Here is a 27,755-nt window from a genome sequence, read left to right on the forward strand (position 1 = left end):
TCCTGGTCTCTGTTGCTTGGCTTTGACATTATAGATTAGAGAGAAAAGGAACTGGGGAGACCCTTGAAACCTCTAGTGGTGGGCCAGCCTTCTCAAGAGTTGGCTGCTACTCCTAATCTCCAGGGTCCTGTCTTCTCCCAATAGTCTTTATACAATATCCAAAATGATTCAGATTCTCCTGAACAATATCAAGATAAGTCAACTAATATCAAACTGTGCATACCCTTTGATCCAGCATTGCTGCTATTGGGCTTATATTCCCAAGAAATACTAAAGAAGGTATGTGCCAGAATGTTTGTGGCAGCCCTTTTCATAGTGGCTAGAAACTGGAAGATGAATGGATGTCCATCAAATGGAGAATGGTTGGGTAAATTGTGGTATATGAAGGTTATGGAATATTATAGTTCTATAAGAAATGACCAACAGGAGAAATACAGAGAGGCTTGGAGAGACTTACATCAACTGATGCTGAGTGAAGTGAGCAGAACCAGAAGATCACTGTACACTTCAACAACAATACTGTATGAAGATGTATTCTGATGGAAGTGGAAATCTTCAACATAAAGAAGATCCAACTCACTTCCAGTTGATCAATGATGGACAGAAATAACTGCACCCAGAGAAGGAACACTGGGAAGTGAATGTAAATTGTTAGCACTACTGTCTATCTACCCAGGTTACTTACACCTTCGGAATCTAATACTTAATGTGCAACAAGAAAATGGTATTTACACACATATATTATATCTAGGTTATACTGTAACACATGTAAAATGTATGGGATTGCCTGTCATCAAGGGGAGGGAGTAGAGGGAGGGAGGGGATAATTTAGAAAAATGAATACAAGGGATAATATTATTTTTAAAAATTACTTATACATATATACTGTGAAAAAAATATATAAATAAAAAAAGATAAGTCAACTAAGTGGTACAGGTGATGGACTTAGAGTCAGCAAGACAAGTTCAAATTCAGCCTGGGGAGGCAGCTAGTTGGCACAGTGGACAGAGCACCAGTGCTGAAGTCATAAGGACCTGAGTTCAAATTTGACCTCAGATGCGTACTACCTATGTGACCGTAGGCAAGTCACTTAACTCCAATTACCCCTTCCAAAAAAATCCAATCTCAAACATTTACTAGTTGTAACTTTGGCAATATTTAGCTCCTAAAGTTATTATTAGTTTATTTATAAAGTTATTATTTGCAAGGTGGAATACAAACTTTAAGGTACACATGCTAGCAAAGATGAGGAGGAGGAAAAGGAGGAGGAGGAGGAGGAGGAGGAGGAGGAGGAGGAGGAGGAGGAGGAGGAGGAGGAGGAGGAGGAGGAGGAGGAGGAGGAGGAGGAGGAGATTACAAGACAGACCTCAGTTCCTAAAATGAATAAAAAGCAGAAATCCATCAAGTTAGTTTTATCTAGCAGATCTCGAATTCTTTGCCCTTTCATTTAATGCCCTCCAGCTATGGTTTTTCTACCTAGCCTAATTACCGGGAGCGATCTCCAGTTAATATATTAACCATTCTCTGCAAGAATTCTTTAAAGCTCCTTTCTGCTCCAAACCCCCAGAATTGTCTTTTGGCATGCTAATTTCCCATGATTCTTTCTGCAAGACTTCAGAGGAATCATACATCAGATTTTGTTTCAGTTTCCTCCTCTGTCAAAAGATTAACCAGGGATTCTTTAGGGGTGTGTGTGTGTGTGTGTGTGTGTGTGTGTGTGTGTGTGTGTGTGTCATGGACCCCATTAGCAATCTAGGGACAATCTAGAGACCCTTCATCAGAATCATGTTTTGTTGACATTTATATTTGAAAGACATGTTAAATTTCAGTTAGAGGTGAATGAAAATGAAAATGTAATATGTTTTTCTGGCCCAAGTTCTGAAATTCCTTTAAACCCAGCCATGGACCCTCCCAGAACCCCAGGTTAAGAATCCCTGGCAGGTGATAGATGGACATCTCTACATAGATGAATCTTTGATCTGTTGATCCAATTCTAACTTCTCTACTGCTTCATCTTGCATCTCCAACTCTCAGGTATCTTGAACTGGATGTCTTATAAAGCTAAACTCAATATTCCAAAAGTGGACTCATCTTTCTCACCAAACCCTCCCTTCTTCCTAACTTTCTTACTACTACTGAGGGCAGCACCATCTTCCCAGTAACCCAAGCCGGCACCTAGGTATCATCCTCCATTCTTTACCTTCTCATTTCAGTCAGATGCCAAATATTGCTGTTTCTAACTTTGTAATCTCTCTCTGTTATGCTCTTCTTCTTTTCTTTGACACTGCTGTCAACCTGGTGAAGTTCTCATCATCCCACAACTTGACTGCTTCAGTAAACTGCTGGCTGCTCTTCCTGCTTCAAAATAATCTTCCTTTTATCTTTAGGATCAAAAAACGAAAATATGGTGTAGAACCCCATCCTTAATCTGGGTCTTTTCTACCTTTCTAGTCTTCTTTCACCTTACACGTGCAGGTATTTCGTGATCCAGTGACACTGAACTCCTTGCCATTCCTTACCCAAAACACTCCAATCTCTCCTACTCGGAGCCTTTCTACAATCTGTCCCCCATGCTTGGCGTTCTCTTCATCCTTTTCTCCCTTCCTTAGACCCTTTGGCTCCCTTCAAATCTCAGCTATAAGTCCTACTTTCTACAAGTCTTTTCCAATTGCCTCTCTAGAGTTATCTCAAATTTGTTCCCTATATAGCTTGTTTGTACATAATTATTTGTTGTTGTCTTCTCATTAACCTGTGGGCTCTCTGAGAGCAGAGACTGATTTTTTCTTTTTTTGTGTTGTCATGGCTCAGTATAGCACCTGGTAAACAGTAAACACTAAATAAAGGCTAGTTGACTGTTTAGAGACTGACTCATCTCTAAGCCTTATTTCCCCTCGAATATTCTATAATAGGACTTCTTTAACTTCCAGAAAATTTACTTCATCAGTTTATTTGCTGATATGCAAAGATAAAACAGAAAGCTTTCCCTTCCCTCTAGAAGTTAATGGTCTAATAGGGATTTGGGAAAGAAATAGTATATATATACAAATAGAAACTAGGTATGGGATTCCTTTGGGATAGGGCATTCCCAGAGGAGGAAATTCCCTTTGCCAAAGCAGGTCTGAGACTCTTCTTAACAGAGTTACCTAAAGGTAATAAGAGATTAATTAAATTAAATGAGATATAAATAAATTAAATTGTCACAAAAGCAGGGTATGTCAGAGAGGGGATGTGAACCCAGTTTTCTAATACTGACATCGATTTGGTGTCTATAACACTAACCATTGTGCTTCTCACAGATAAGTGTGCACATTATCATTTGAGAGAAAACATTAGACAAGTCTCTCTCCAAAAGGTTCCCTCATGGAATTTAGAGCAATCTTGATCATGTTAATGAGACCAGCAGCCCTAAATAACTGGAATTAAAACAAAATACTATGAATCTTACTTTTTGGACAGTCATGTCCCCATCCGGGTTATAAGTGACCCAACTTACTCTTACAGTAAAAGAATAATAGAGCTATATCAGCTCTGTATTGGAAGTCATAGCATCATAGATCGAAGTTTGAAGAGGCTTCTAGAGAGCATTTAGTCTAACCCTCTCATTTTATAAATGAGGAAACTAAGGCACAGAAAAGTTAAGTTATGGGTCCAATCTTGTTACTTACACAAGGTTACAAGGGTCAGGGGTAGGATATGAATTCAAGGTCTCTGACTCTGGCAAATCACCCAACACACACCCATCAAAAAAGAAGTTAGACCTGGAAATAATGTTAGTGACTTTCTAGTCCAGACTTTTCGTTTTATAGAAAAAGAAATTCAGGGTGGGAAGTAAAATGTTCTACACAAGGTTGCACAGGAGGATAGTGACAAGAAGACTAGAACCCAAATGATTTATTGGCAACCTAACACAAAGCCTCTCCCTCTACCTCCCTTGAGTTGGATCCTCCACAAAAAGGAAGTCACCTCCAGAAAGTTGGTTTGTTCATAGGCAAATGCATCTCTGCTGCAGCAAGGGATCTCCTGAATCCAGTTCCCAAGGAGTCTGGATGATTGAGTTGACAGAATTGTCATTCATGAACATCCATTTTATTGAGTGATTTCGATTTGTTCAACACATAAAATAAAAGCAAAACTACAAAGCAGCAAGGTGCACAAGCGAATCACATCTGGCCAGTGAGGTACAACATACATGAAGAAATTGGGGGCTCTTCCAGTTGTGAGTCAATGTGGATTTGGTTGTGTTGGCACTCAGATCTTACATATGGAGGCCGCAGGTTTGATGTTTGTTTTCTAGGTCATTGGAAAGGTCTCCCCAAGTTCTCCCATTACTTGGATAAAGACTGAAATTCCATGTCAGGTCTTCAGTGTCTTAGTTTAAGGAGCCATCTCTTTTAAAATGAAAATGAGATGTCCTAGAATCATCTGATCATCATTTACATTATAGCTAAAGAGAGTGTAGATGTTCTCCTTAGAGTGAACCCAAACAAAAGAACGGTGATCTAAGTACCTAATTGAGAAGTGATAGAAAGGGGCCACCATCCAATCTAACTTTTCAGTTTTTTCAGGACTGAGTGACCTTATTATCACAAGCTGATTTCACTTACCCTGAGCTTCAGAAAGCCAGAAATCAGTGTCTCTGAAGTGAGGAACCTAGGAGCTCAAGATAATAAGGGTCTCATTTAAGGTTCAAAGACTCCTCTTGGCTCTTTGTATGCTGAAATTCAGCCCTGTTTCCCTGAACCCTAGTTCTACAATAGAAATCTGGATAACTTGCTATATATATTACATAGATGGCCATAAGGGATCCTCCCTTTCTCCTTCTCCCTCCCTAAGCAAAGATCTCCCTCAGTCTCAACAATGGACCAACCCACAAGTTTCCATAACATAAAAATATGACTTCCCAACTAGAACACCAGAACACTATGGCCTTTGGGTATGTTGAAAAAGACATCAAAATTGCCTTTATCTTTCAGAATCAGGTCTTATTTTGTGACATCTCAGCCTAGGGCCTAAACATTAAAGTGACAGGTTTCATCTTCCTTGTAATAAATAGTAGTATTTGGTACAGAATCAATTCTGTCCCCCAATCAGTGATTTGGGAGCTGAAGAAGTGCCTTCTTTACCCCGCAAGGGCAGAAAACAGCTCTCAGTAGACCTGGCAGTGTGGAATCTCCCATAACATGGCAACAAATACTGAGACAACAAAGTTTTCCAGTTTCATTTCTGAGTTCCCTAAGCTCAATGACTGAAAAGGACCCACCCTCACCCATCACACCAAATGATCCTTTATCAGTTGCCAAACAGATCTCAGGAAAGAGAAAGGGCCCTTGATGTTCCTGCATTATGTCAATTGTTAAAGAACCTTATCTCATGGATTTAAAATTGGAAAGTACCTCACAGGCTATCTGATGTAGCTTTTTCAACTTAAAGAGAAAGGAAATTAGCCAGAAAGGCTAAAAGGCTGGTGAGATTATGAGTCTGGAGATAAAGGCCATCTAGTTCCACCTCCCCATTTTACAGATGGGAAAGCTGAGACACAGGAAGGCAAAGTGAATTCCAGGATAATAGATTCTGAGCCAGAAGGGACCTTAGAGGCCAATGTAGTCCAATTCTTTTCATATTACAGAGAAGGAATTTGAGGACTACAGAGGTGATGTGACTCTGCCCTCTATACCTTCACCTAAATTTCTGAGCAGTACCAATGTCTTCAGAATTTCAACTTTAAGATATGTGCTCAGGGTGACTGGGAGAACCTTGGTCCCCATATCTGAACAGCAGACAAAAATGGGTCATACTCATGACAACAAACAGCTTGCCTGTCCTGATAAATTAGTGGTTTTGAATAAGTTTTTTTTTTAACTGAACCTATCATTTCATTGGTATAATACTTAATAGAGTTATAGGCACATAGTAGGTGTTTAATAAATGCTTACTTCCTTCCCTCTTTCACAAGTATAAGGAATTCCCTATGAGGAAATTCCCTCTCCCAGGTTGGAAATTGCTGTCGATTTCTAGTCCAGTTGCCCAGGACACAGATATTAAGTGACTTGTCCACCCCATTAGCTTATCAGAGATGAGACTTGCACTCAGTTTTTCCTGGCTCCAAAGCCACTTTTTTATGGCTGATGCTCTAATATACGTCCTTGAGACATCGAGGTCTTCAATTCTGAGTCTCCTAAGGCTCATTGACTGAAAAGTATCCACCCACCCCCTTCCCACCAACTTATTCTTCTGTTATTTGCCAAACACATCTCTGGACAGAAAGGAATCCCTCCTTCCATATTTCCAGGATTATATCTCATATCAATGTAATTCTGTTAACTAAGAAACACTTAATTGTTCAGACCACCAGACCACTGCCAAAACAGGACAATCCAGATAAAGCAGTGTACCCAATGTGTGGGCATGGGGCCAAGAGGAAATGATCAAACCCTAAACGTGGCAGTCAGTGTAGACACTGTGGTCTCTACACCACTTTACCACTGGCCACCAAGGGTAACCACAGCTGCCAATGGGTCGTGCTGTCATACTCACGTACACACAAAGAGCTTCACTTGGGAGCTGAGCGAGCCAACTAAATCCTACAGAATAACCCAAAAACTAAAGATTCCCTGGAGTGCCAGAAGTCTGCCCCCCTGTGGCAAGCTAGCCACAGCTAGATGGCAGACTGCTCCTGAAGGAAGCCCTCAGCACCTGGGAGACCCCTCTCTGGCTCAGAGGCCAAAGCTGCTTCCCGGAGCACTTCCAAGTGCTCCTCGGCTGCCGACAATGACTGGTCGATCCAATCCAGACCCCCGGTCAGGTGGCAGGCGTTTCTGGTCACCAGCACCAGGTGACTGACCGACAGAAGGAGAGCAGTGGTGCTGAAAAAACAACAACAACAACAACAGGATCAGGTTACCCTACTGAAAGAAGTGAGGTTATTGTTGTTGTTTACCCCCAAAAAAGAGGTGAGATTATTATCATTGTTGTTTATCCAAATAAAAGAGCCTACTATGTGCCAGGCACAGTTCTAAGTCCTGGGTTAACAATGAGTTGGAGTGTTTGGGGGTAGGGATGTGAGCTGAGATTTCTTCCAGCTCTTAATACTTGGTCCTTTAGCATTATCTTCTACTTCCTTCTCCTTTCAGGGTATAAGAAGGGAAACCCCCCATTAGGAGGCACAAGCCTATTTTTAGATATTAAAATCTAAAACTTAAGACTGGTTCTCTCTACTTCCAAGGACCTTGAAATGGGATTATCTCACCACTGAATCAGAACAAGATAACTAGTTATCCCCAACCATGTTAGCAATATGCAAAATCCCCAAACTTAATAAATGCTCTCTCAAATTTCAAAAACCAATTCAGGATCCAGACAGAGCCGGAGTGACCTTAGATATGTAACAAGATCTCATTCCTGTTGCTGGGACGTTGCCTGAAGGAGCTCCTCTGTGACTCAAGACTAAGAACATGGCTACTTTAGAGACTCACTACCTCCCATGGAAGGACATGTGCTCTAGGAGTAACCATTAGCTTATTGGATGACTGAGAAGTCTGTTGCTTGGTTACAGACTCGTTGGTTGACTCATTGGTTGACTCACTACCCAACTGCCACCTCTGGCAAATAGCCCAAGTCATATGTGCCTCCTCACCGAGCATCCAGAAGCTTAGGGTCCAGCGGAGGGTACATGGATCTCACAACGTCATCCACTCTGGGAAGAGAAAAACATTTTTAAATATTCTATTAAGTTTGAAGTTTAATCAACAAGCATTCATCAAGTACCTGCTGTGGGTCAAACACCGTGCAAGGCATGAGGGCTGTAAACAAAACCCAGGTCCTCGAGGTGTTTATAATCTATTAGAGGTGACAACATGTACACAAATGCATATATTTTTTTAAATATGTGCAAAGTCATTTCAGAAGAGACTCATGTGCAAAATAGGGATCATGATAGCAGCTACTTCCCAAGATCATTGTGAGGATGAAATGAGATCATATTTATATGAAACACAGTATAAATGACAGCTTTTATGATGGTGATCATTCTAGCCTTCCCAAGCACTTAGCACACTGCTGGTGCAGCATTATCCAAAGGGAAAGATTTGGGTTCAAGTTCTAGCACTTACCCTCACTAGCACCGACTCTGGGCAACTTATGCTTCAGTTTTGTAAAATGAGGTTAGACAAGATGGCATTTGTTCCAGCTCTCAACTTATGGTCCCATAGTGTTACCTCATACTTCTTGTTCTTTGCAAGTGTAAGAAGGGGAGGTGACCAACACTTTTATTTTGTTTTATTTTATTTTTGCTGAGGCAATTGGGGTTAAGTGACTTGCCTAAGGTCACACAGCTAGGACGTGTTAAGTGTCCGAGGTCACATTTGAACTCAAGTCCTCCTGGCTTCAGGGCTGCTGCTGTATCTACTGTGCCACCTAGCTGCCCCATGAGCAATACTTTTAACAGCAAAAAGAGCTCCCAGTATAGAAACTCCCTTCATCATTCCAACTATCCACAAGACCATGACACTTATCTGTGTGGCCCTGGCAAAACCATCTCTCTGGGCCTCAGTTTATTCATTTATGAAACAAGGAGATATTTGGCCAAGGAAATTAGAGTCTTGTATCAGAGGGGAAAAAAATCAGAACTAAGACCTTTGACTTTTTCCATTCATTACTTTTTTTTCCTTCTTCCTATTGCTCAATCCCTTCCTCTCTTATATTTTCACTCTTGGGACCCTGTTACTTTTTTACTTAGAGGCCATTTATTGGATTACCTCCAAGGACTTTTTTGCTACTATGACCTTGCTCATATTAATTGCTTAATTCCATCTAGGATTTGAAGGCACCCTAGTGATCATCATCTTCAACTCTCTCATTAGCCACAGGGTGAAACCGAGGTCCAGAGAAATAATATGATTGATGGTAATATAAGTAATAAATAAAAAACAAAAGCCAGGAGTTGAATCAATCTTTCCAATTCCAAAGCCAACATTCACTAACTCAAGATCTATCTTTGGGAGTTCTCTTGGAGCACATTTACAGCATCAGGGGCTCCTGTAAAGGGAAGTAGCTGCTAAGGTTCAGTTCATTAAATTCTATTTTAGTACCTGGTGTGGCTTTGGTTTGATGTTTGTAGTTGAGTAGATTCCCTTCAGTTAGGCAATGGCTGAATAAGTTATAGTATATGGATATAATGGAATATTATTGTTCTATAAGCTGGCTGATTGCAGAAAATCCTAGAAAGACTTACATGAACTGATGCTGAATGAAATGAGCAGAACCAAGAGAACATTGTACACAGTAACAGCAAGATTCTGCAATGATCAGCTATGAGAGACTTAGTTTTTCTCAATAATACAGTGATTCAAGACAATTTCAACAGACTTGGGATAGAAAATGCCAGAGAAAGAACTAGGGAGACTATTTAGCATATTGTTTTCACCTTTTTTGTTTGCTTTTTCTCTCTTGTTTCTTTTCCCTTTTGTTCTGCTTTTTCTTTCACATTACTAATGTGGAAATACATTTAAAATTATTGTACATGTATAACCTATCTCAAATTACTTATCTTGGGGAGTGGAAAAGGAAGGGAAGGAAGGAGGGAAAAATTGGAATTCAAAATCTTTTTTAAAAAATTAAAGTTAAAAACTAACTTTACATGTAATTGAAAAATAAAATAGAATTGAACTTTGGACTGACCTGCTGATGTCCTATTTGGATGCCTCCCCATTGATCCCCTGGCCATCCTAGTCCTCTACTATGAAGGTATGCCAGTTCTGGATGGTCCTATTATGCCAAAGAATTTTGAGTATGGGCCAGGGATCCTTAGATTATGTAGCTGTCATCCAAAAACCAGCTTAACAGGGTTGAAGGGAATTCAGCACCAGGAGCTTGTCCAACAAACTTGGATAGAATGAAGTATGGTGGAAAGAGCACCAGATTTGGAGCCAGAGGGCCTGGGTTCAACTGGTTCCATTATTGGATTGCTTTGCAATTTCTGGTCAATCATTTAACTGCTCTGGACTTCAGTTTCCTTATATATAAAGTATAAGAAGAGAGAGGTAGACTAAATGGCCTCGGAGGACTCTGCGAATGGAAATATCCAATCCCAGCTCTGCTAATTACTTTCTATATATCCTTGGCAAGAAAGAGGTCAAATTAGGTGATCTCTGAGGTCACTTTTAAGATCTAAATACATGAACCAATGAATCTGAATGTCCTGTGATCAACTACTTCTCTCCAGGGCTCAATATCCTCAAATATAAAATGAAGAGGAGGGGCGGACTAGGTAAAGTTTTTTTCCAGCTGTAGAACAATAAGCTATACAGTCAGGAATTTTTAGGCCACAATACTCTCAGGGATGGAAGAGCTGCATTCTGCAGTAATGAAGAGAAGGTCCCCACCTAAGAAAAGCTCCAATCCTAGCATCTTAGGAGTTGTCTTAAGGCAAAAGGAAAAGAGGATGGCAAAGAATGAGATGGATGGATTGTATCATGGGAGAAATGAACTTGATCTTGGACAGACTTTGAGAGACAAGGAAGATATGCTCTGGTCCATGGGTCATGAAGATTCAGACAACAAAACAATAAAAAGGAGCTGGCCAGGACCTTGGAACTCATTTAATCCAAATACACCCCTATTATACATTTAGGGAAACTGAGATTCTATGAAAGGCTAAGTGACTTGCCTAACATCACATGAGTGGTAAACATCAGAGAGGGGGAATCTAGGAGAACCACATTCAAATGTCAATGGACATGTCTCTTTCCACTGTACCACACTGCAAATAAGTTAAATCCTCATTCAAATCAGTTTATGGTTCCTTGCGTTCAGATGATGGTTTTAATTTTAAAATAAAATGGATTTGATAAATGAATGCTGTCCATTCTGACTTGGGGACATGGTTTAACTCCAGGCCCTGCTCACAGCCATCTTAATGTCTAGTCAGACAAGAAATGGGAAAAAATGTATTGTTTCACTTCCAAGAAATGTTTGAGGAAGAATTCTACTCAAATGTTTTCCAGGAGCTCTTGAGCTTCTGAGTGAGAAAGCACTGAGCCCTTAAACCAGCCTGCTGGGACCATCCTCTGAGAAAATTAGAAGCGAGGTGAGAAAGAAGGCCCCTTGCTTTCTCTGTGAGCCTTCAAATCTGTCTCCTGACAGATAAGATCTGACAAAAGATAAACATGGTCCCTGGAGTAAGTGGACAAGAGCAGAAATAAGAGAGAATAGGGAATGAGGAATTGAGCAACAAGAAGAAAGGGAAGGGATTGGGGAAAAGGAAAGAGACAGAGAATATCAGTTCAAATCCTTGCCCTGTTGCTTTTGGCCTATGTGACCTAGGACAAGTTGCTTTATAACTCCATGTGCCTTTGTTTCCCTATTTGTAAAACGATGGTAGTTGGACTAGCCTCTTTGGGCGCTAGTGTTATAAGCATATGCATGGAGGCAGGAAAAGATATACTTCATTGTGTTCTCTGATTTTCTTGAGGGGATGAGAGGAGATCAACAAAAAGCAGCAGCCCACTCCTGAGCTCTTCACTAACCCAACCCCAGTTTTATCCATCACAGACAGCCCCGAGCATATTGTGCTTCCTTAACATTACTCATCTTCATCAGTCAGCTAACCTAATACTAAATTCCAAGATGGTGCAGTAGATGAAAAGCTAGACCAGGAATCAGGAAGACCTGAATTCAAATCCATCCTCAGATACTTACTAGCTACATGACCTTGTACAAGTCACTTTACCTGACTATCTCCTTTCCTCATTTGTAAAATGAGGAAAATAAAAGTACTTTCTTTCCAGAGTTGTTGTAAGGAGAAAATGTGATAATATTATAAAGTGCTTTGCAAGCACTAAAAATGTTACAATTAGCTCTTATTATTATTCACTAATAGATTGGTATTTCAGAAACTTGTTTGACCTGCTTAAGCAGAGCTGGAAGGTCGGAAGGAAAGAAGGAGGATTAGCTATCCCTGAGAAGAAATAAATGAACAGTATCTTGATTATACAAAGCTGAATCTCCAAGGTCAAGGGTGAAAGGACAAGGATGGGGTTGTACTAAATCAGCTATTATTTTCCTTCCCACTTGGTATTAGGAGTTAAGGTTCAGGGTCCATCTAGGCAGGAGTAGATGGGAGACATACCCATGAGCTAAGGACAGCACCAAAAGGGAAGGTAGACGTGTCTCTCTCTGTTCAGCTCTACTTCTTCCCTTCCCTCTTTCCCTCTGCAGTTCTATGGTCACTTCCCCTCCTTAAGCTTCTCCAAGACAGTCAGCCTGGGTAATTCTTTTCTATTCCTCCCACAAGACTATGTACTCTTGTCTCAGTCAATGTTGCTAACTGCTTGGAAACTCGGTCATCTTGATTTAGTCAATCTTTCTGACACCAAATTCAACAGTCTCTAAACTGTATTATCCAGCTTTTCAAGGGCAAAAAGATTAAATGAACTTCTGGAGCTCTCACAGAATGCTGAAATACAGAATTCTGCATCTTTTTCCAGGAGCTGAGATTTCCCTACCATGGGGAAATAGAAAGTAGAGAGGCCAGAAACCTTAAAGGTTAGAGAGATATTCTCAGAGCCAGCAAGTTTTGAATTAGAATCACTTTGTGAGACACACTGGTTGAGTGAGCTGGATAAATGACTTAACTTCTTAGTGTCTGAGCAACTCTGTTAGACTCAATCAACCAAGAAACATTTGTTAAACACCTACTATGTGCCAGGCACTATGCTAAATGCTGGGGATACAAAAAGAAGCAAAAGAGAGTCCTTTCCCTCAGTGAGCTTACAATCTACCAGAGGAGACAAAACACAAAAAAGAAAAAATGCATACTAAATCTACACAAAGTCAATTATAGACAGGACAAATAGGAAATAATTAACAGATTCAAATCAACTACAAAGGACCTATGAAAGAAGGTGCTACTCACCTCCAGACGGAGAACTGATATTTAAAACTATGTATTGTATAGTTTCACACATGTGTGTGTAAATGTACAAATGTTATTTAAAACTATGTATTGCATATTCCACATCTGTGTATATGTAAGTGCACAAATATTATTTAAAACTGGGTTATATAGTTTCACATCTGTGTGTATAAATGCACAAATGTTGTGTATTGTATGATTTCACATCTGTGTGTAAATGCACAAATATTATTTAAAATGTGCATTGTATAATTTCACATCTATATGTGTGTAAATGCACAATGTTATTTGAAACTGTGTATTCTATAGTTTCACATCTGTGTGTGTGTTTAAATGCACAAATGTTATTTAAAACTGTATTGTACAGTTTTGCATTTGTGTGTATTTAAATACACGAATATTGGTTTGTGTGTCAAATGCTGGCCTTCTCCTGTCAGCAGGACTGGAAGGAAGGAAAACAGCTTACATACCCATAAACACACACACACACATAGCTTAGATTTAAATTTTTTAAAAAGAAAATCCTACAAATATCCCCAAAATAATAATAATTAACAGATGTAATAAACTGTGAGCATTGTTTTGTTTTGTTTTGTTTTTCTTCCCAGATTATTTTTACCTTCCGAATACAATCCTTCCTTTGCAACAACAACAATTCGGTTCTGCACATATGTATTGTACCTAGGATATCCTATAAGATATTTAATATGTATGGGAATGCCTGCCATCTAGGGGAGGGGGTGGATGGAAGGAGGGGAAAAATTCGGAACAGAAGGGAGTACAAGGGATAATGTTGTAAAAAATTACCTATGCATATATACTGTCAAAGAAAATGTTATAATTATAAAAATTAATTAAAAATACTTATATAAAAAAACAGATGTAAGAGATTAATCAGGGCTGGGGAAGGCTTCCTGCAAAATAGAGATGCAATTTTTCCCCATGCAACTTCAAAGATCCCCTAAAATCTAAACATGAATCCCTTAGACATCAGTGGACTTCAGAATTTTAACCTGATCTAATCCTATCACTTCCCACCCAATTTTAGTTGGGAGTTAAAAGAAGCCAGGAATGTCAGTATTCAGAGGGGAGGAACGAGAGTATTCCAGGCTTGGGGGATGTCCAGAGAGATTTCCCTGAGCTGAGAAATAGAGGATCTTGTTCATTGGAATGGTCAGGACCAGTATCACTGGATAGAGGAATGAATGCTGGGGAGTAAGATGGAAGAAGACTGGAAAAAATAGAAGGGGGCTTTGAGTGTCAAACAGATTCTAAATAGCAAAGCAGTTGGTGGTCTGCCTTGGAGAATGATTCTCATTGGAGCTTCCATCTACCACCAGAACAGGTAAGCTATTTCATGGTTCAAGCATGTTCACAAAGTTCCCGCTAGGTGGCAGTGCCACCATAGACTTCTAGACTTCCTAGAAGAGGCTGGTTTTATTTTTCTTCAAAATATCCGGTGCAAATCGGGGCCCTTGCTGGCAATGGAGATGAAGTTGGCACCTAACGTATGGAATTTCTGCTGCGTAGAGAAAACGTTTACTCGTTCTTTCCCTCATCAACTAAGGCAGTGGACAACAGAGTTGATATAGCATCGTAGGAAGCTGATCCAGTCAGAATTTAGGTTCAAATCCCGTCTCTGCCACTTGACAGATTTTGGATAAATCAATTTCTCTGAATCTCAGTTTCCTCAAGTAAAAAATGAAACCGTTAGACTAGATGATCTTCCAGATCTGGTTCTTTGGTGCTTAAAGCAGGCAGCAGGGATCATAGATTCAAAGAATAGAACCCACAAGTGATTTAGTCTAATCCCCTCATTGGGCTGGGAAAGAAACTGAGGCCCAAAGAGATCAAATCACTCAAGGGGTTAACAAATGTAGAACTAGATAAGATGCCAGGTCAAGGTCATATAAATAGTAAAAGAGGTCCTTTCTCAAATTCAATTTCCTCATCTGTATAAATGGAGAAAATAGGGCCTATATCACAGGCTTATGTGCATATCACATGAGATCATATATATATATATATATGACAAGCCATTTTAGCTCTACCCTATTACAAGCATTACTGGTCCAATTACAGAAATGAGGAAACTGATATTCAGTAAAGCTGAATGACTTGTCTGAGGTCACACAGCTACTGAGTGGGAAATGTCAAATTAGAATTCATGTGTCGGGATCCAGGTGCATCATTCTATTCACCCCAACATAATGTGCATCAGGTAAAATGTTTAATCGCAAATTGGCATCTTTGAATCAGCCAGAGCAGTTGCAGAGGGTTTCATCCCCTGAAACTGCCTAAATATTGGAAATATTTAGGGAAAATCAACTGAGTGAGCTGAAGACGGACATCATAAAGAGATCTACTTTTTTTTTTAATCTTATAATCATAGCATATAGTGTTTTAAGATTTCTCATAATATTCTATAACTATATAATGATAGACAGTTCAAGTGTTTCTAATTCTATTTCAGAGAAGTTAAGGTCATACAGTATATGGTATCAAATTATCATCACATCATCAAGATATCAAAATATCATCATGATATTATATGTGTATGTGCATATATAGTTTATCCATATATATATCAATCCATATATGCATGTTATATACATGTATATGCCATATATGTGCATATGTATTTGATTTATACATTGTGTATTATATAATACAGGTATAATACTGTCTATACTATAGCTAGATATATATATCATATATGTTATATAATAGACCATAGCACATTTAATATGTGCAATGATATATTATTAAAAATATAAGCATTTATATAGCCCTTAAAGATTTGAAAAACACTCTACAAACATTATCTTGTTTGATTTCCCACAGCAATCTTAGAGGTAGAGGCTACTATTATCTTCTTTTACAGATGAGGAAACTGAGGCAGACAAAGATGTGCCTCGTCCAAATCAGAGTTATTGCTCATCTAATAAATGCCTACGGCTGGATTTGAATGCAGAATTCCAAAGTTCAGGGCTCCACCTGCTGCCCAACCCTGGTATCCAAACCAATTTAATGCTTTTCCTACTGTACCATGGAATATATTATGAAGTCAATGATAAAAATTCACAACATTTATGAATAATCTATTGTCATTATTGATTTTTATTTGTGCAGAAGGAGAAAAGGAACAAGGCTACTATCCTTGTCAACACACCCATCCATTAGTGTGAATAACTGTGAGGTGAATGTATACCCCCTCCTCATCCCCTTTCACCCCCAGACCTCTTCCACACAGGACATCATCTACCTCTACGCCGATACCCGAGATCTGGCCGGTTCCTTTCTTACCTGGGACTGATCCGCTTAGCCACTACAATGATGTCACTGACACTGGCAGAAGTCTTCATCTTTGCCCCTGAACCCATTGTCATGGCAACAAGTTTTTCTGTCAGAGTATGGCAGATCTGATGGCGAAGAAAGGAGGAGGTTACAAAATGACCACGATCCAAAGGTCTTTGTCTTCTTTGGGGGGAACATAGCCAAGCCCTAGTTAACTCTAATCCCTAGTTAGAATTCTTGGTTCCTTATCTGTCTGTTCCCCAAACTTGGAATCAACACAGTACAGGGGAATGGGAAGAAGCAAATGCAAAGTGAGATGGGGGTGGGGGCTGAGAATCAGAAATCAGGGCTGGAATTTTGGATCAAAGAACTCTAATCTAGAATAAGAACCCTGAGAAAGATCATATGATTGAGTTTCCCTTAGAGCTTAGCAGAAAAGTTTTCACCCTCATCTTTCCTCCAAGGTTTTGCCTATAGCAAAAGCTTTCCCCACCCCCACCTTGTACTCCCTCAAGACCCCAGCACAGACATTCCTAATCATCAAGGAGCCCCGTCCATGCCTGAACCCCCACCCCCATCCTAGAGCTAGGGAGCTGAAAGGAACTGGCCCCCCAAAAAATAGATTATTAGATTTATCAGTAGAGGAAAAAAAAAAAACATTTTCTAATCTAATCCCCTCATTTTACGGGTGATACAACTAAAGCCCAGAGAAATTGATTTATATATCAAGGTCACACAGCCAGTTGGTGATAGAGCCTTCAGAGGCTCTCTAGTCCAACCCCTTCTTTTTACAGGTGAGGAAACTGAGGTCTAAGGAAGTAAACACAAGTGACTATTGCCAGAAGTGTGATTTAAACCCAGGTTTGTATCCAGAGTCATTCTTCCATGCTCAAAGGTTTAGAAAAAAAAAAAAAAAAAAAAAGCAGATCTTCTTTATAAGGGCAATGGATAGAACAAATCATTACAGAGAGGAGGAGATAGACCTGGGATCATTTTTATCAATTCCACTCAAATTCAACTCATTCCATGCAGAACCATTCCCCACCCTCCATCCCAAGTACCAAATGCATCCTCTGAGAGAAGCAGCCAAAGTAAGATTCTTCCTCAGGCCCTCAGGGGCTTCCTCATGCCCCATGGATAGCATGTGGTCATTATAGTCAAGATCTGCTAATAAGAAATGATTACCTTCAAAATAGCAATGCAATGAGATACCAGGCCCCTGGAGAAAAAAGAGCTTGTCAGTGTCTAAAACAGAAGCCATCCTCCCTTCTCCCTCCCAGCATCCCAACCTCCTTGGCCTCTGACCCATGGATGGGGTTTCCAGCATTAACAGCAACTTGTTGCTGCTATTTAATCATTTTTCAATTGTGTCTGACTCTTTGTGACCCCATTTGGACTTTTTTTTTGGCAAGGGCACTAGAATAGTTGGCCATTTCCTTCTCTAGCTCATTTGACAAATGAGGAAATTGAGGCAAACAGGGTGAAGTGCCTTGCCCAGGATCATAGCTAGTAAGTATTTGAATAGAGATTTGAACATAAGAAGATTTGAATTTAGGTCTGGTGCTCTATTCAATGTAACACCTACTGCCCTTACCAACAACAATCCCATATAATCAAAATGAAATAAATTCATTGACTAAAGTCAGGTGGTCCTATCTGTAGAAGCTCCTCCCAACCTCCCAGAAACCCAGGCCCTCTCCTCTGAGCTTATAAGTTTCTCATTTATGAAGTTTCATCATTGTCGTCATCATCATTAATATTTACATGATACTCACTATGTAAGCATTGTGCATCTGAGCTAAGCATTTCAGAATTATCTTATCTGATTCTTAAAATAATCCTGGAACATTGATGCTATTGTTATCCCCATTTTACAGACGAGGAAGCTGAGGCAAAGATTAGAGAGTAGACGAACACAGATCCTCTGACTCACAGAGCTCTCTTTCTACTGATGTTTCCCTCCAATAATAAAAAGTGCCATTTCTATAGCACCTTAATGTTTATGAATTATTTTTTATACAGCTCTATCAAGCAGATAGTACATACATCATTAGAGGACAAAAGGGAAGCAAGATTCAATTAGCTTAAGTGTCTTGCCTAAGAGCACAAAACTAGAAATTACTAACATCTGGATTAGAACTCAGGTCCCCAGCTTCCAAGTCCTATTACAAAGTGATGGATTGCTAGTCAAAAGTGAAGCTCCCTGGCAGATGAAACCTCTATAGGATTTGAAATTGAATGTTATATTTTAAAAGTTCTCATTCAATCCCCTTATTTGACAAATGAGGGAGCAGAAGCCCAGTCTTGCAGGCGCCCACCCCAGAGGACCTTTGGAGAACCTAAGGAGAAAAGCTGCCTTACGAAGCATCCTCAATCCAATCTTCATTCTCTAGAATGGCCTCGATGTGGGGGTTGGTAATGACGACATCATCCAGTTCTAATTCGGAAGGTTCTGATTGGGTCTCCATAGCACCAATTAGGTCCACGATTGGTCTACAAGGAAAAAGCATAGTTAAATGGCTTCTGGAGAGTTCATGCTGACCTCCTGCCAGAGAGGGAACAATTCATCCAAAAAAAAAAAAACAGATGAGGAGGACAGAAAAAGGCCTTCATCTTATATCTGGCAACCCCACTGAGTACCAGACTTCAGGACAGCTTCACCTTTTGGATGGAACTCCCCTGTTAGAGTGTGATTAGAGGAGGCCAGAGCCAAAAAGAAAAAAGCCTGAGATTCAGATGCCCAGAGTCACTCCAAAACACTTTACCACCCACAAGACAAATCAGGAAGGATTGTGTGCCATCATGAGTGGGTACGGGGTCCATATTGTTCTGCTGGGATACTCTATCTCACTCCCCACCTCCCCTCCTTCCCCATTCCTCCTTTCTCTTTTTGGTCCTTTCCTTGAATTAACCAGAGCCACTTTCACATTCACCTAACTCTGTCCTCAAAATTATCAGCGTAAATACTTCCCCTGCCATTTTGTTTCAGTCCCTCTCATCTACCCCAGTCCTTCTCTACTTCAACCCTAGAAATATACATCCCTTGAGGAATCCCATCGAGGACAAATCTCATTACAATGAAGTCCAAGGAACAGTTCACATTTTTTCAGGAAAACAGGCATGTCATCCTTAATATAGAAGAGAAATTGAATTTAAACATACAAAATAATGGGTATTTGTTTGACATAAATATTCCCTGCTTATGGACTTCGATCTCAGTTAAAAATTCTGCCTCTGGTACTTACTACTTCTTTAATCTAACAAGTTACTTCCTCTCCCAGAGTCTCAGTTTATTCATTTGTAAAATGGGATTTGAGATTAGATAGCTTCTGTGATCCTTTCTAGCTTTAGATCTGAGATCCTGTGATAAGCATTTCTTAAATAATAGTATCCCTTGGTACATTTTAGTGTTTATCTGTAAATTAGGGAAGCAGCTAGATGGTGCTTTGGCTAGGAATCAAGAAGTTTCATTTTCCTGAATTCAAATCCTGCTTTAGACATTCACTAGCTGTGTGACCCTGAGCAAGTTGCTTAACCCTGTTTGCCTCAGTTTCCTCATCTGTAAAATAAGCTGGAGAGCGAAATGGCAAATCATATCCTTGCCAAGAAAATCCCAAATAAAATCATGAAGACATGAGTGAATTATAAATTAGGAACCAGAGCATAAGAGATTGGAATAAGTGAGATTGGAAGATATGTGCTGATAAATGGGTCTCCAGGAAGGAAAAAAGTATACATAATACATTTTTAAAATTTAATCTGCATTCTTAACATTTTCTCCATAATTTTCTAAAGCCTAACAATCAAAAAACAATAGATAAAGTCCTGATTTGATCACCTTTGTGATTTTCAAGATATAATTTCTCACATGTAACAATCCACCCCAGTACACCCCTGGGAACTAGTCCCATGAATGGAACTTAGAACTGAGAGAGTAGGAGCCACTGTGACTGGGAAATATTCAGAAATGAAGATTAAGCATCACTGATTTGATCATAGAGATCAGTTTACATATGCTTTTTCATGAGCTCTTTATTTGTATAAAGCAGAATGTCGGGGATTTAGTATACTGAGCAGCACTTGCTTCAAGTGGTCCATCAGCCAAAGTTCCAACACCTTTTTGTCTAACAAAGATCTCTATTGTAGTAGGTTTTGTTTCAACAGGATCCAATATCTCTGAGGACTTTGCTTTCCAACCTTCCCTGAACCCTATTCCACTATTGCCTTCTCTTCCCTATAAGTTTAGACATAAACTGGGTTCACTTTAGTTTTTGGTCATGTATGAAAATCTTGGTTTGCTAAAGGGGAAAAAAAGAACATAAGATCCTAGATCTGAAACTACAAAAAATCTCAGGGACCATCTATTCCAACCCCTTTGTTATAAGATGAGGAAACTGAGGTCCACAGAATGAATAAGATACAGATAAAGAGCTAGAAGAAACCTCAGAGGCCAATTAGTCCAATTTACAGATAAGGAAATTGAGACTCAAGAAAGTTGTGTGACTTGTTCAGAGTGACATGGATAGTAAATTATCAGAAGTATGATTTCAACCCAAGTCCTCTGATTCTCAGGATATTTCTTTAATCAGTGCAGAGTATTATCATGAATCACAAACCAGAAAACTTGCTTTTATAGCACTTTCAAACATATAACTCTGGGTTGAATAGAGCCAACTTGATGTTTTTTAAGTGTATGTTTCTTCTTTCAAGAGCCATACTTGTGTGACTTTGATTCTCTAAATCTCTCAAGTTTCCACATCTGTGAAATGATTGTGTTATAGATGGCTTCTAAGGTCCCTTCCAGCTCTTTATCTCTGAACCTTCTCCCCTCCCTTCAGGGAACTCACTTGGAGTCATAATGCTGGAGCAGATCTCGGGGCCGACAGTAACGATGTCTGCAGACCACAACCAAGGCCACAAATGAGGCCAAAAAAATGGTAGCCAGCACACCAATGGCGACAATCACAACGGTTTCCATGATCACAAGTTTGCTCGTCCTAGACTCGGTTACATCCCAGGATTCCCCTAAAACATGTTAGATCACTGAAATCAAATAAAAGCAAAAGAAAAATCAAAGCATAAATAGTAATTCCAAGAGTTAGTGAAAATGAATATTACACCAGCTATATGCCTATGGACTAAGAAATAGCTAAAGAAAAGATGATATAGAGACAGCTTTGTGGTACAACAGATAAAGTACTGGGCCTGGAATCAAAAAAACCTGAATTCAACTCAAGCCTCAAATACTTCACTTTACCTCTCTCTGTGCTTTGGTTTTCTCATCTACAAAATAATATCTACCTCCCAGGGTTGTTGTGAGAATCAAATGAAATAATGAGTGTAAAATACTTTGCAACTTTAATAAATAGATAAATGCTAGCAATTATTATTTTTAAATAGTTTCATTTTAAAATTTATTTATATAATATATAATATAGATTAGTTATATATTAATATTGTTAACATATTTTATGTTTTATTTAACTTGTTTTAAATATATAGTAAAGTGGGGTTTTTTTTTCATTTTTTCCCCCTCCTTCCCATCCTAAAGATGGTTACCATTAGACACAAATAGGTCATCTATGTAAAATTATTCTATAGACACCTATTTATCAGTTCTTTCTCTGGAGTACTATAGCATTATAAGAAGCAATGGAGCTGAAAACTTCAGAGAAGCATGGGGAGACATATATAAACTTATGCAGAGTAAGAAAACTTAATCAAGGAAATAATATATATTATGATAATCCAAAAAACAAAAAACCTCTAAAATTTGGCATTGTACAGTTACAATTGTTGAGCTTGGTCCTGGAAGAAAAGGTGTTTTTTTAAATACATTAATTATACATTAATATTGTTAACAAGGGGCAGCTGGGTGGCGCAGTGGATAGAGCACCAGCCTTGAATTCAGGAGGACCCGAGTTCAAATCTGGTCTCAGACACTTAACACTTCCTAGCTGTGTGACCCTGGGCAAGACACTTAACCCCAGCCTCAGGGGGAAAAAAAAATATGTGTGTATATATATATATATATATATATATATATATATATATATATATATATAAATATAACATATTTTATATTTTATTTAATTTATTTTAAATATATAATTAAAATATCATTTTTTTATTTTTTTTTCTTCCCTCCTCCCCACCCTAGAGATGGTTACCATTAGACACAAATAGATTATCTATGTAAAATTATTCTATAGACACCTATTTATCAGTTCTTTCTCCGGAGTACTATGGCATCATAAGAAGCAATGGAGGAAAACTTCAGAGAAGCATGGGGAGATTTATATAAACTTAGACAAAGAAAGCATAACCAAGGAAGTAATATATACAATGATTAAAGGAACATGAATCCAAAATAAAAAATAAAAACCTCTAAGACTTGGCGTTGTGCAGTTATAACTGTGGAGCTTGGTCCCGGGAGAAAAGGTTTTTAAAATGCATTTCCCTGCCTTCATTACATAATTAGGAAACCATGGGTGTGTATTGCAGTATACACTATCAGAGGCAGTCACACAATTTGCTGAATTACTTTTTTTTACCTTTTTCTTTTGTAATATGTTACAAGGTATAAAAGGGAGTGGGGGAAAGGGGAAAGGAGAGAAGAAAAGCTACATTCTTAAAGAATGGGACATAAAAAGGAAAGGTAATAAAATAAGGCTTACAATTATTTTTAAAGAGAGTTACGATGTATCTGGGCTCCGAAAACAATGTGACAGCTCAGGAATATTTCCCTGAGCTCAGGGGATGCCACAAATTGTCACCCCTCCCCCTTCCAGTCTGGATTCAGTTCCATCAATCTAAGGATCTCTAGAAAAATCCCAGAGCCTGGGAAAGCGGGGTATTTACGATAGGTCAGGGTCAAAATCTGGCTTTTTTCTGCACTCACTGTTATTCTTCCCGCCTTGAACTAGGTTGACCTGTCAAGCTTTGAATGGAAACTTTATTTGTAGCAACACTGTTTTCACTTCTGAATGAACATGTGGGCAAGGGATGTCTGTTACCAAGAGCTGAAATTGAGGACTCCATGGTCAGTTTCCAGTGAGGTACAGGCTGCTCCTCGGCTCTAACCTCCTTGTACAGTGAGGGGAGGGAAAGACTTAAAAAGTACATAAAGTGATAATCATTTCCAATTTCACTGCTAGTGTCATGGAAATCCCTGCAGTTGAAGTCATAAGGCTTGGGTTTACATTTTCACTTGTTGATTATTTTATTTGCCTGGGCATGGGGCCTCAGTTTCCCCTTTTGTAAAATGTCTTGCTTTTAACACAAGACAGCCTGATACAGTACAAAAAAACACTAAGGAATCAGAGGACCTGGGTTCAGATTCCCTCCTCACAATCTCCCTGGGCCTCAGTTTTCTCATCTGCAAATTATGACTAGTGGGTCTATTTTTTTTTTCCAAGGGATCTGTGAGTCTTTACAATCATAACATACATCCCAAATGGAGCCACAGTCAGATACAATGAAAAATGACTGAACAATAACAAGACATATCAAACAAGTAGCCCACGTGGCAGGAAAAAAATCAATAGAAAACATCACTGACTCCGACTGATCCTCATAGGGCATGGTCTTAAGCACATCGAGCCTTCTGGTCACTTCTCTCTCGTATATTAAAATTCTTCCTAAAAATGGATTGTCTAGAACTTGAACTTTGAGTAATGAACAATATTCCATGATGTTCCAACCAGGGAACCTTCTATCTCTCACATTCTGTATTCTAAGGTTTATTATTCCACGCTCTAATATCCTTTGCAGCTCTCAAATGCTAAGTTCTAATATCCCTTCAAGCTCTGATGTTCTTTCTTTCTAGATTTCTTTCATCTCTGCTCTCTCTGCTCCAATATTTCTCCCAGATCAGATATTCCCTTGTCTGAGATTTCTTCTGACATTCTGACTGTGATTTCGTCCATTATTCACATCCTATGTTCTCAAGCAGCTAGATGGTACCGTGGATAGATCCATGAGTCTGAAGTCCAAAAAACCTAAATTCCATCCAGTCTTAGGCACTTACTAGCTGTTTGACCCTTGACACATCTCTTAATCTGTCTACCTCATTCCTCAATTATAAAATGTTAATAATAATAGCTTTCACCTTCCAGGTTGCTGTAAGAATAAAATGAGGTCATATTTGTACATGACACATGCTTAATAATTGCTTGTTCCCTCCCCCCACTTCTCCCAATTCTAATATTCTGTGTTCTGTAGTCCTTTCTATCTCTGACATTCTTTGTTCTAAGGTCTCTTCCAGTTTTGCTGCTATCTTTTAAGGTTTTGTTCAGTTATAACATTTTATGTACTATGATCTCTTTCAGTTTTAACATTGTACATTGTGAGAATTCTCACAGTTTTCACATTCTGTGTTCTGAGATCTCTTCTAATTCTGACATTGTATATTCTATGGCTCCTTCCAACTCTAACATTCTATACTTCTATGATTGTTGGTAATTACAGGATCCACTGGAAAGCAGAAAAAGAGAAGAAAATGTGAGAGGGCAGAAGAAAGTAAAAGGAAAGAATAGGCAGTGAAATCCACACTGTCAGGAATACTGGTGAGCGTCCTCAGACAGCCCTAATGGCTGATCTTTTGCTGATCCTGCTTGATACCCTGAGAGTAGAAGGAAAAGTCAAAACTTACAGACGTGTTTCCCCATGCCAAAGGAACATACATCTGTCCATGAGCAAAAGCAAAACACAAAACCAGATGCTGAGGAGACGCAGGAGAAAGGGGGGAGTTACTGCTTCGAGCCAGGAATTCAAACTCAATCTCTTGGTCTTGAGGGGAATAAAATTTCATCCTTCCCTAGTGCATTTTCACCCTTAGTTTGTTTCTCTAAGCAAGCCACTCCCTGTCTGGGTCTGTTTGTTCCTCAGTAAATCAGAGTTTCGCCCAATAGCTAACATGATTATAACACTGTAAGGTTTACAAAGCATTTCACTGAAGTTATCTCATTTGATCTTCACAATAACCCAGTGAGGTAGATGCTACTATTGTCTCCATTTTACAAGTCAGGAAATGAAGACACAAAACTTAAATCAAGTGATTTGCCCAGGGTTACTTACTAGTGCCTATGTCAAGACTCAGATTCATGACTTTCTGCTCCAATTGGGTCCAAATGCTCCATCCCCTCCCTATATCCCTATGCCTCCTGATTAAAAGTTCCTTGAGAGTCACTGAAAGTGACCCTTCCATAATTGTACTCATCTTTTTGTCTTCTGGATGGGCCAGCTGCCACCAATTCCCACCCCAACCGTCACACTTCACCTAAATTTGTCAGTCTTCAGCACCCAGGGAAGTAATAGTTTCAAAAAGCCTCATTTTGGTTGGGGAGGAGAGTTTCTCCATGGTATAGAAGAGGAAAAACAGACCCACTGGCCACTGCAATATTTTTGTGTGACTCTTTGTCTCTGCAAGCATGAGCACGTGTGTGTGTGTGTGTGTGTGTGTTTTCTCTCTGTCTCTCTCAGTATGAACTTAATTGTTCTCTCTCTCCTCCCCCCTTCTCTGTTTCTGTCTCTGTCTCTGTCTTTCTCTCTCTCCCCTCTGTGTATGTGTCTGTGTGTGTGTCTATTTTTCTCTCTTTCTCTTTCTTTCTCAATGTTTCTCTCTAGCCCTTTGTTTCTCTCTAAGACTTTGTCTCTCTTTGTTTTTCTCTGTCTCCATCTGTCTTTTCTCTTTCTCTCTCTGTTTCTATCTCTCCATCTGTCTCTATATCTCCATCTCAGTCTATCTCTGTCTCTGTTTATCTCTGTGTCTCTGTCTCTCTCTTCCCCTCCCTCCCTCTCTCTGTTTCTCTGTGTGATACTCTCTCCTTCTCTCTTTTCTCTCTCTGTCTCTCTGTCTCTGTCTCTCTCTGTGTCTCTGTGTCTCTGTGTGTGTCTCTCTCTGTCTCTCTGTCTCTCTCTGTCTCTCTCTCTCTCTGTCTCTCTCTGTCTCTCTGTCTCTCTCTCTCTCTCTGTCTCTCTCTCTCTCTCTCCCTCCCTCCGCCCCCCCATTACCCCCCCTCCTTCCCCCTCTCCCCCCAGGGAAGCTTCCAGCTTAACGCGGAGTTTTCTTTCCCAGTTGGGCTCTCCGGGGGCCGCCGTGGGATCGGAATGCAAGCTATCCGGCCGGTGCCTGGCATGGACGGGTCACGGCGAGCCCGCCGCCGGGCCGGCCTCCCCTCCCCCTCCTCGGAGGAGGAGCCCTTCCCAGCCCGGGCTGGCAGCGGCCCCAGCGCGAGCCTCGCACAAAAGGTGCTCGCCTCCGCCAAGTTTCCCCGGACAAGTCCCTTTCCTAAGAGCACATGGCGAAGGGGCAGAGCGGAGGTGGCCTTCCCCGGCGGGGTGGGACGAGGAAAGCTGAGGTGAGCCTTACCCCAATCCTGCGGGCTCCGGGACACATTCCTGGCTCTGGTGTTTAGAGTAAAAGTGAACAGGCTCCAAACTGACGCCAGACTGATTAGAAAAGTCGGCTGGGAGCTTTGCTCCCCGTAGCAGCTCCCCAAGAGAGCGGGGCATGCTGGGAAGTAAGCTTGGTTGACAGAAGGAATCATGATAAATTCCCAAGACTAAAGGCAAACTCCTGGGGGTGAGGCTGGAGGCCCATGAAGGGGCTTAGTAAAGACCTCATGGGATCACAGATTTAAAGTTGGAAGGGATCTGGGAAGCCATCACTTCCAAACCCCTTTGTTTTTCAGATGAGGAAACTGAGGCACAAGGAAGGTTTGTCCCGAGACACACAATGCCTGAGATATGATCTGAACGCAGGCCCTTCTGCTCCTAAGTCCAGCTCCCTATTTACTATGCCCTGGGCAGAGAATCTGCAACATCTCCTCCATGCCCCATTACCGCATATCCTGGTCAACATCGCATCTCATTTCCACTGAGGAGAACGAATAGATCCTGGGGATAAGAAGGGCCAAGTTGCATTTCAGAGCTGGATAGTCAAGACGGGCTAAAGAGAAAAATAAACAAGGATGGCCCTGTCATGAATGACCTAGGGAGAATAGCTACGAAAATCGGTCCTCTGGGTAAAGACTTAAAGAAAATGGGCTAAAAAGCCTCAAGATGGGAAGTCTGAGGGCTGAGCTGATTCACTTGATGATTCTCTGGAAGCCTATGAAGGATTAGGATGAGAGTACCTGGAAGATGTGATCCATGATGTGACTAAATAAGGACTGAAATTAAGATAGATTGTCTAGATTCAAATCATGGGTATGTTCAAGAGTATCTGTCAACAAACTCTAATTTCTGTGAAAACTCTGGTAGCAAAAGGTAAGGAATGGAAACAGGAGAAAAAGATAAAATCTGCAAAGAAGGCTGTAAGGAAAAGGAACAAACCTGGATCAGTATCAGAGAAAGTTTGACTTCTGGAGAGAGGGATGCAAGAGTTTCATTTTCTCTGGGTAGAGTCTCCAATAAGTCATCTTGAAATAGCTACATACAGCTGAACCATGAAGCAATGAGAGGATGAGTGGATAGAGAGCACCAAAGATTTGAGCATCTAGAACACCTGAGTTCAAATCCTTCCTCAGACACTTGCTAGTTGTAT

The 27,755-nt window shown here is 40.0% G+C and overlaps 1 protein-coding gene across 4 annotated transcripts; it reads right to left on the reverse strand.

Annotated features, from left to right (window-relative positions):
• Positions 1 to 4,064: 4,064 nt before the first annotated feature.
• TMEM98 (transmembrane protein 98) lies at positions 4,065 to 26,736 on the reverse strand. Of its 4 annotated transcripts, none has more exons than XM_074263597.1 (7): positions 26,580 to 26,736; positions 21,055 to 21,250; positions 18,569 to 18,700; positions 17,393 to 17,426; positions 16,217 to 16,332; positions 7,634 to 7,693; positions 4,065 to 6,863 (listed from the first exon to the last, which is right to left on the reverse strand). In XM_074263597.1, exons 2-7 carry the CDS (start codon positions 21,183 to 21,185, stop codon positions 6,656 to 6,658), a joined length of 681 nt encoding a protein of 226 aa, XP_074119698.1. In that variant the 5' UTR covers positions 21,186 to 21,250; positions 26,580 to 26,736; the 3' UTR covers positions 4,065 to 6,655. The 4 variants fall into 4 exon arrangements, with proteins under 4 accessions (XP_074119698.1, XP_074119700.1, XP_074119699.1 ...); XM_074263599.1 differs by having other exon boundaries at positions 21,055 to 21,232; positions 26,580 to 26,701; XM_074263598.1 differs by lacking the exon at positions 26,580 to 26,736 and adding an exon at positions 24,861 to 25,054.
• Positions 26,737 to 27,755: the final 1,019 nt, after the last annotated feature.

Source organism: Sminthopsis crassicaudata, chromosome 4, assembly GCF_048593235.1.
Source record: "Sminthopsis crassicaudata isolate SCR6 chromosome 4, ASM4859323v1, whole genome shotgun sequence".
Taxonomy (NCBI): domain Eukaryota; kingdom Metazoa; phylum Chordata; class Mammalia; order Dasyuromorphia; family Dasyuridae; genus Sminthopsis; species Sminthopsis crassicaudata.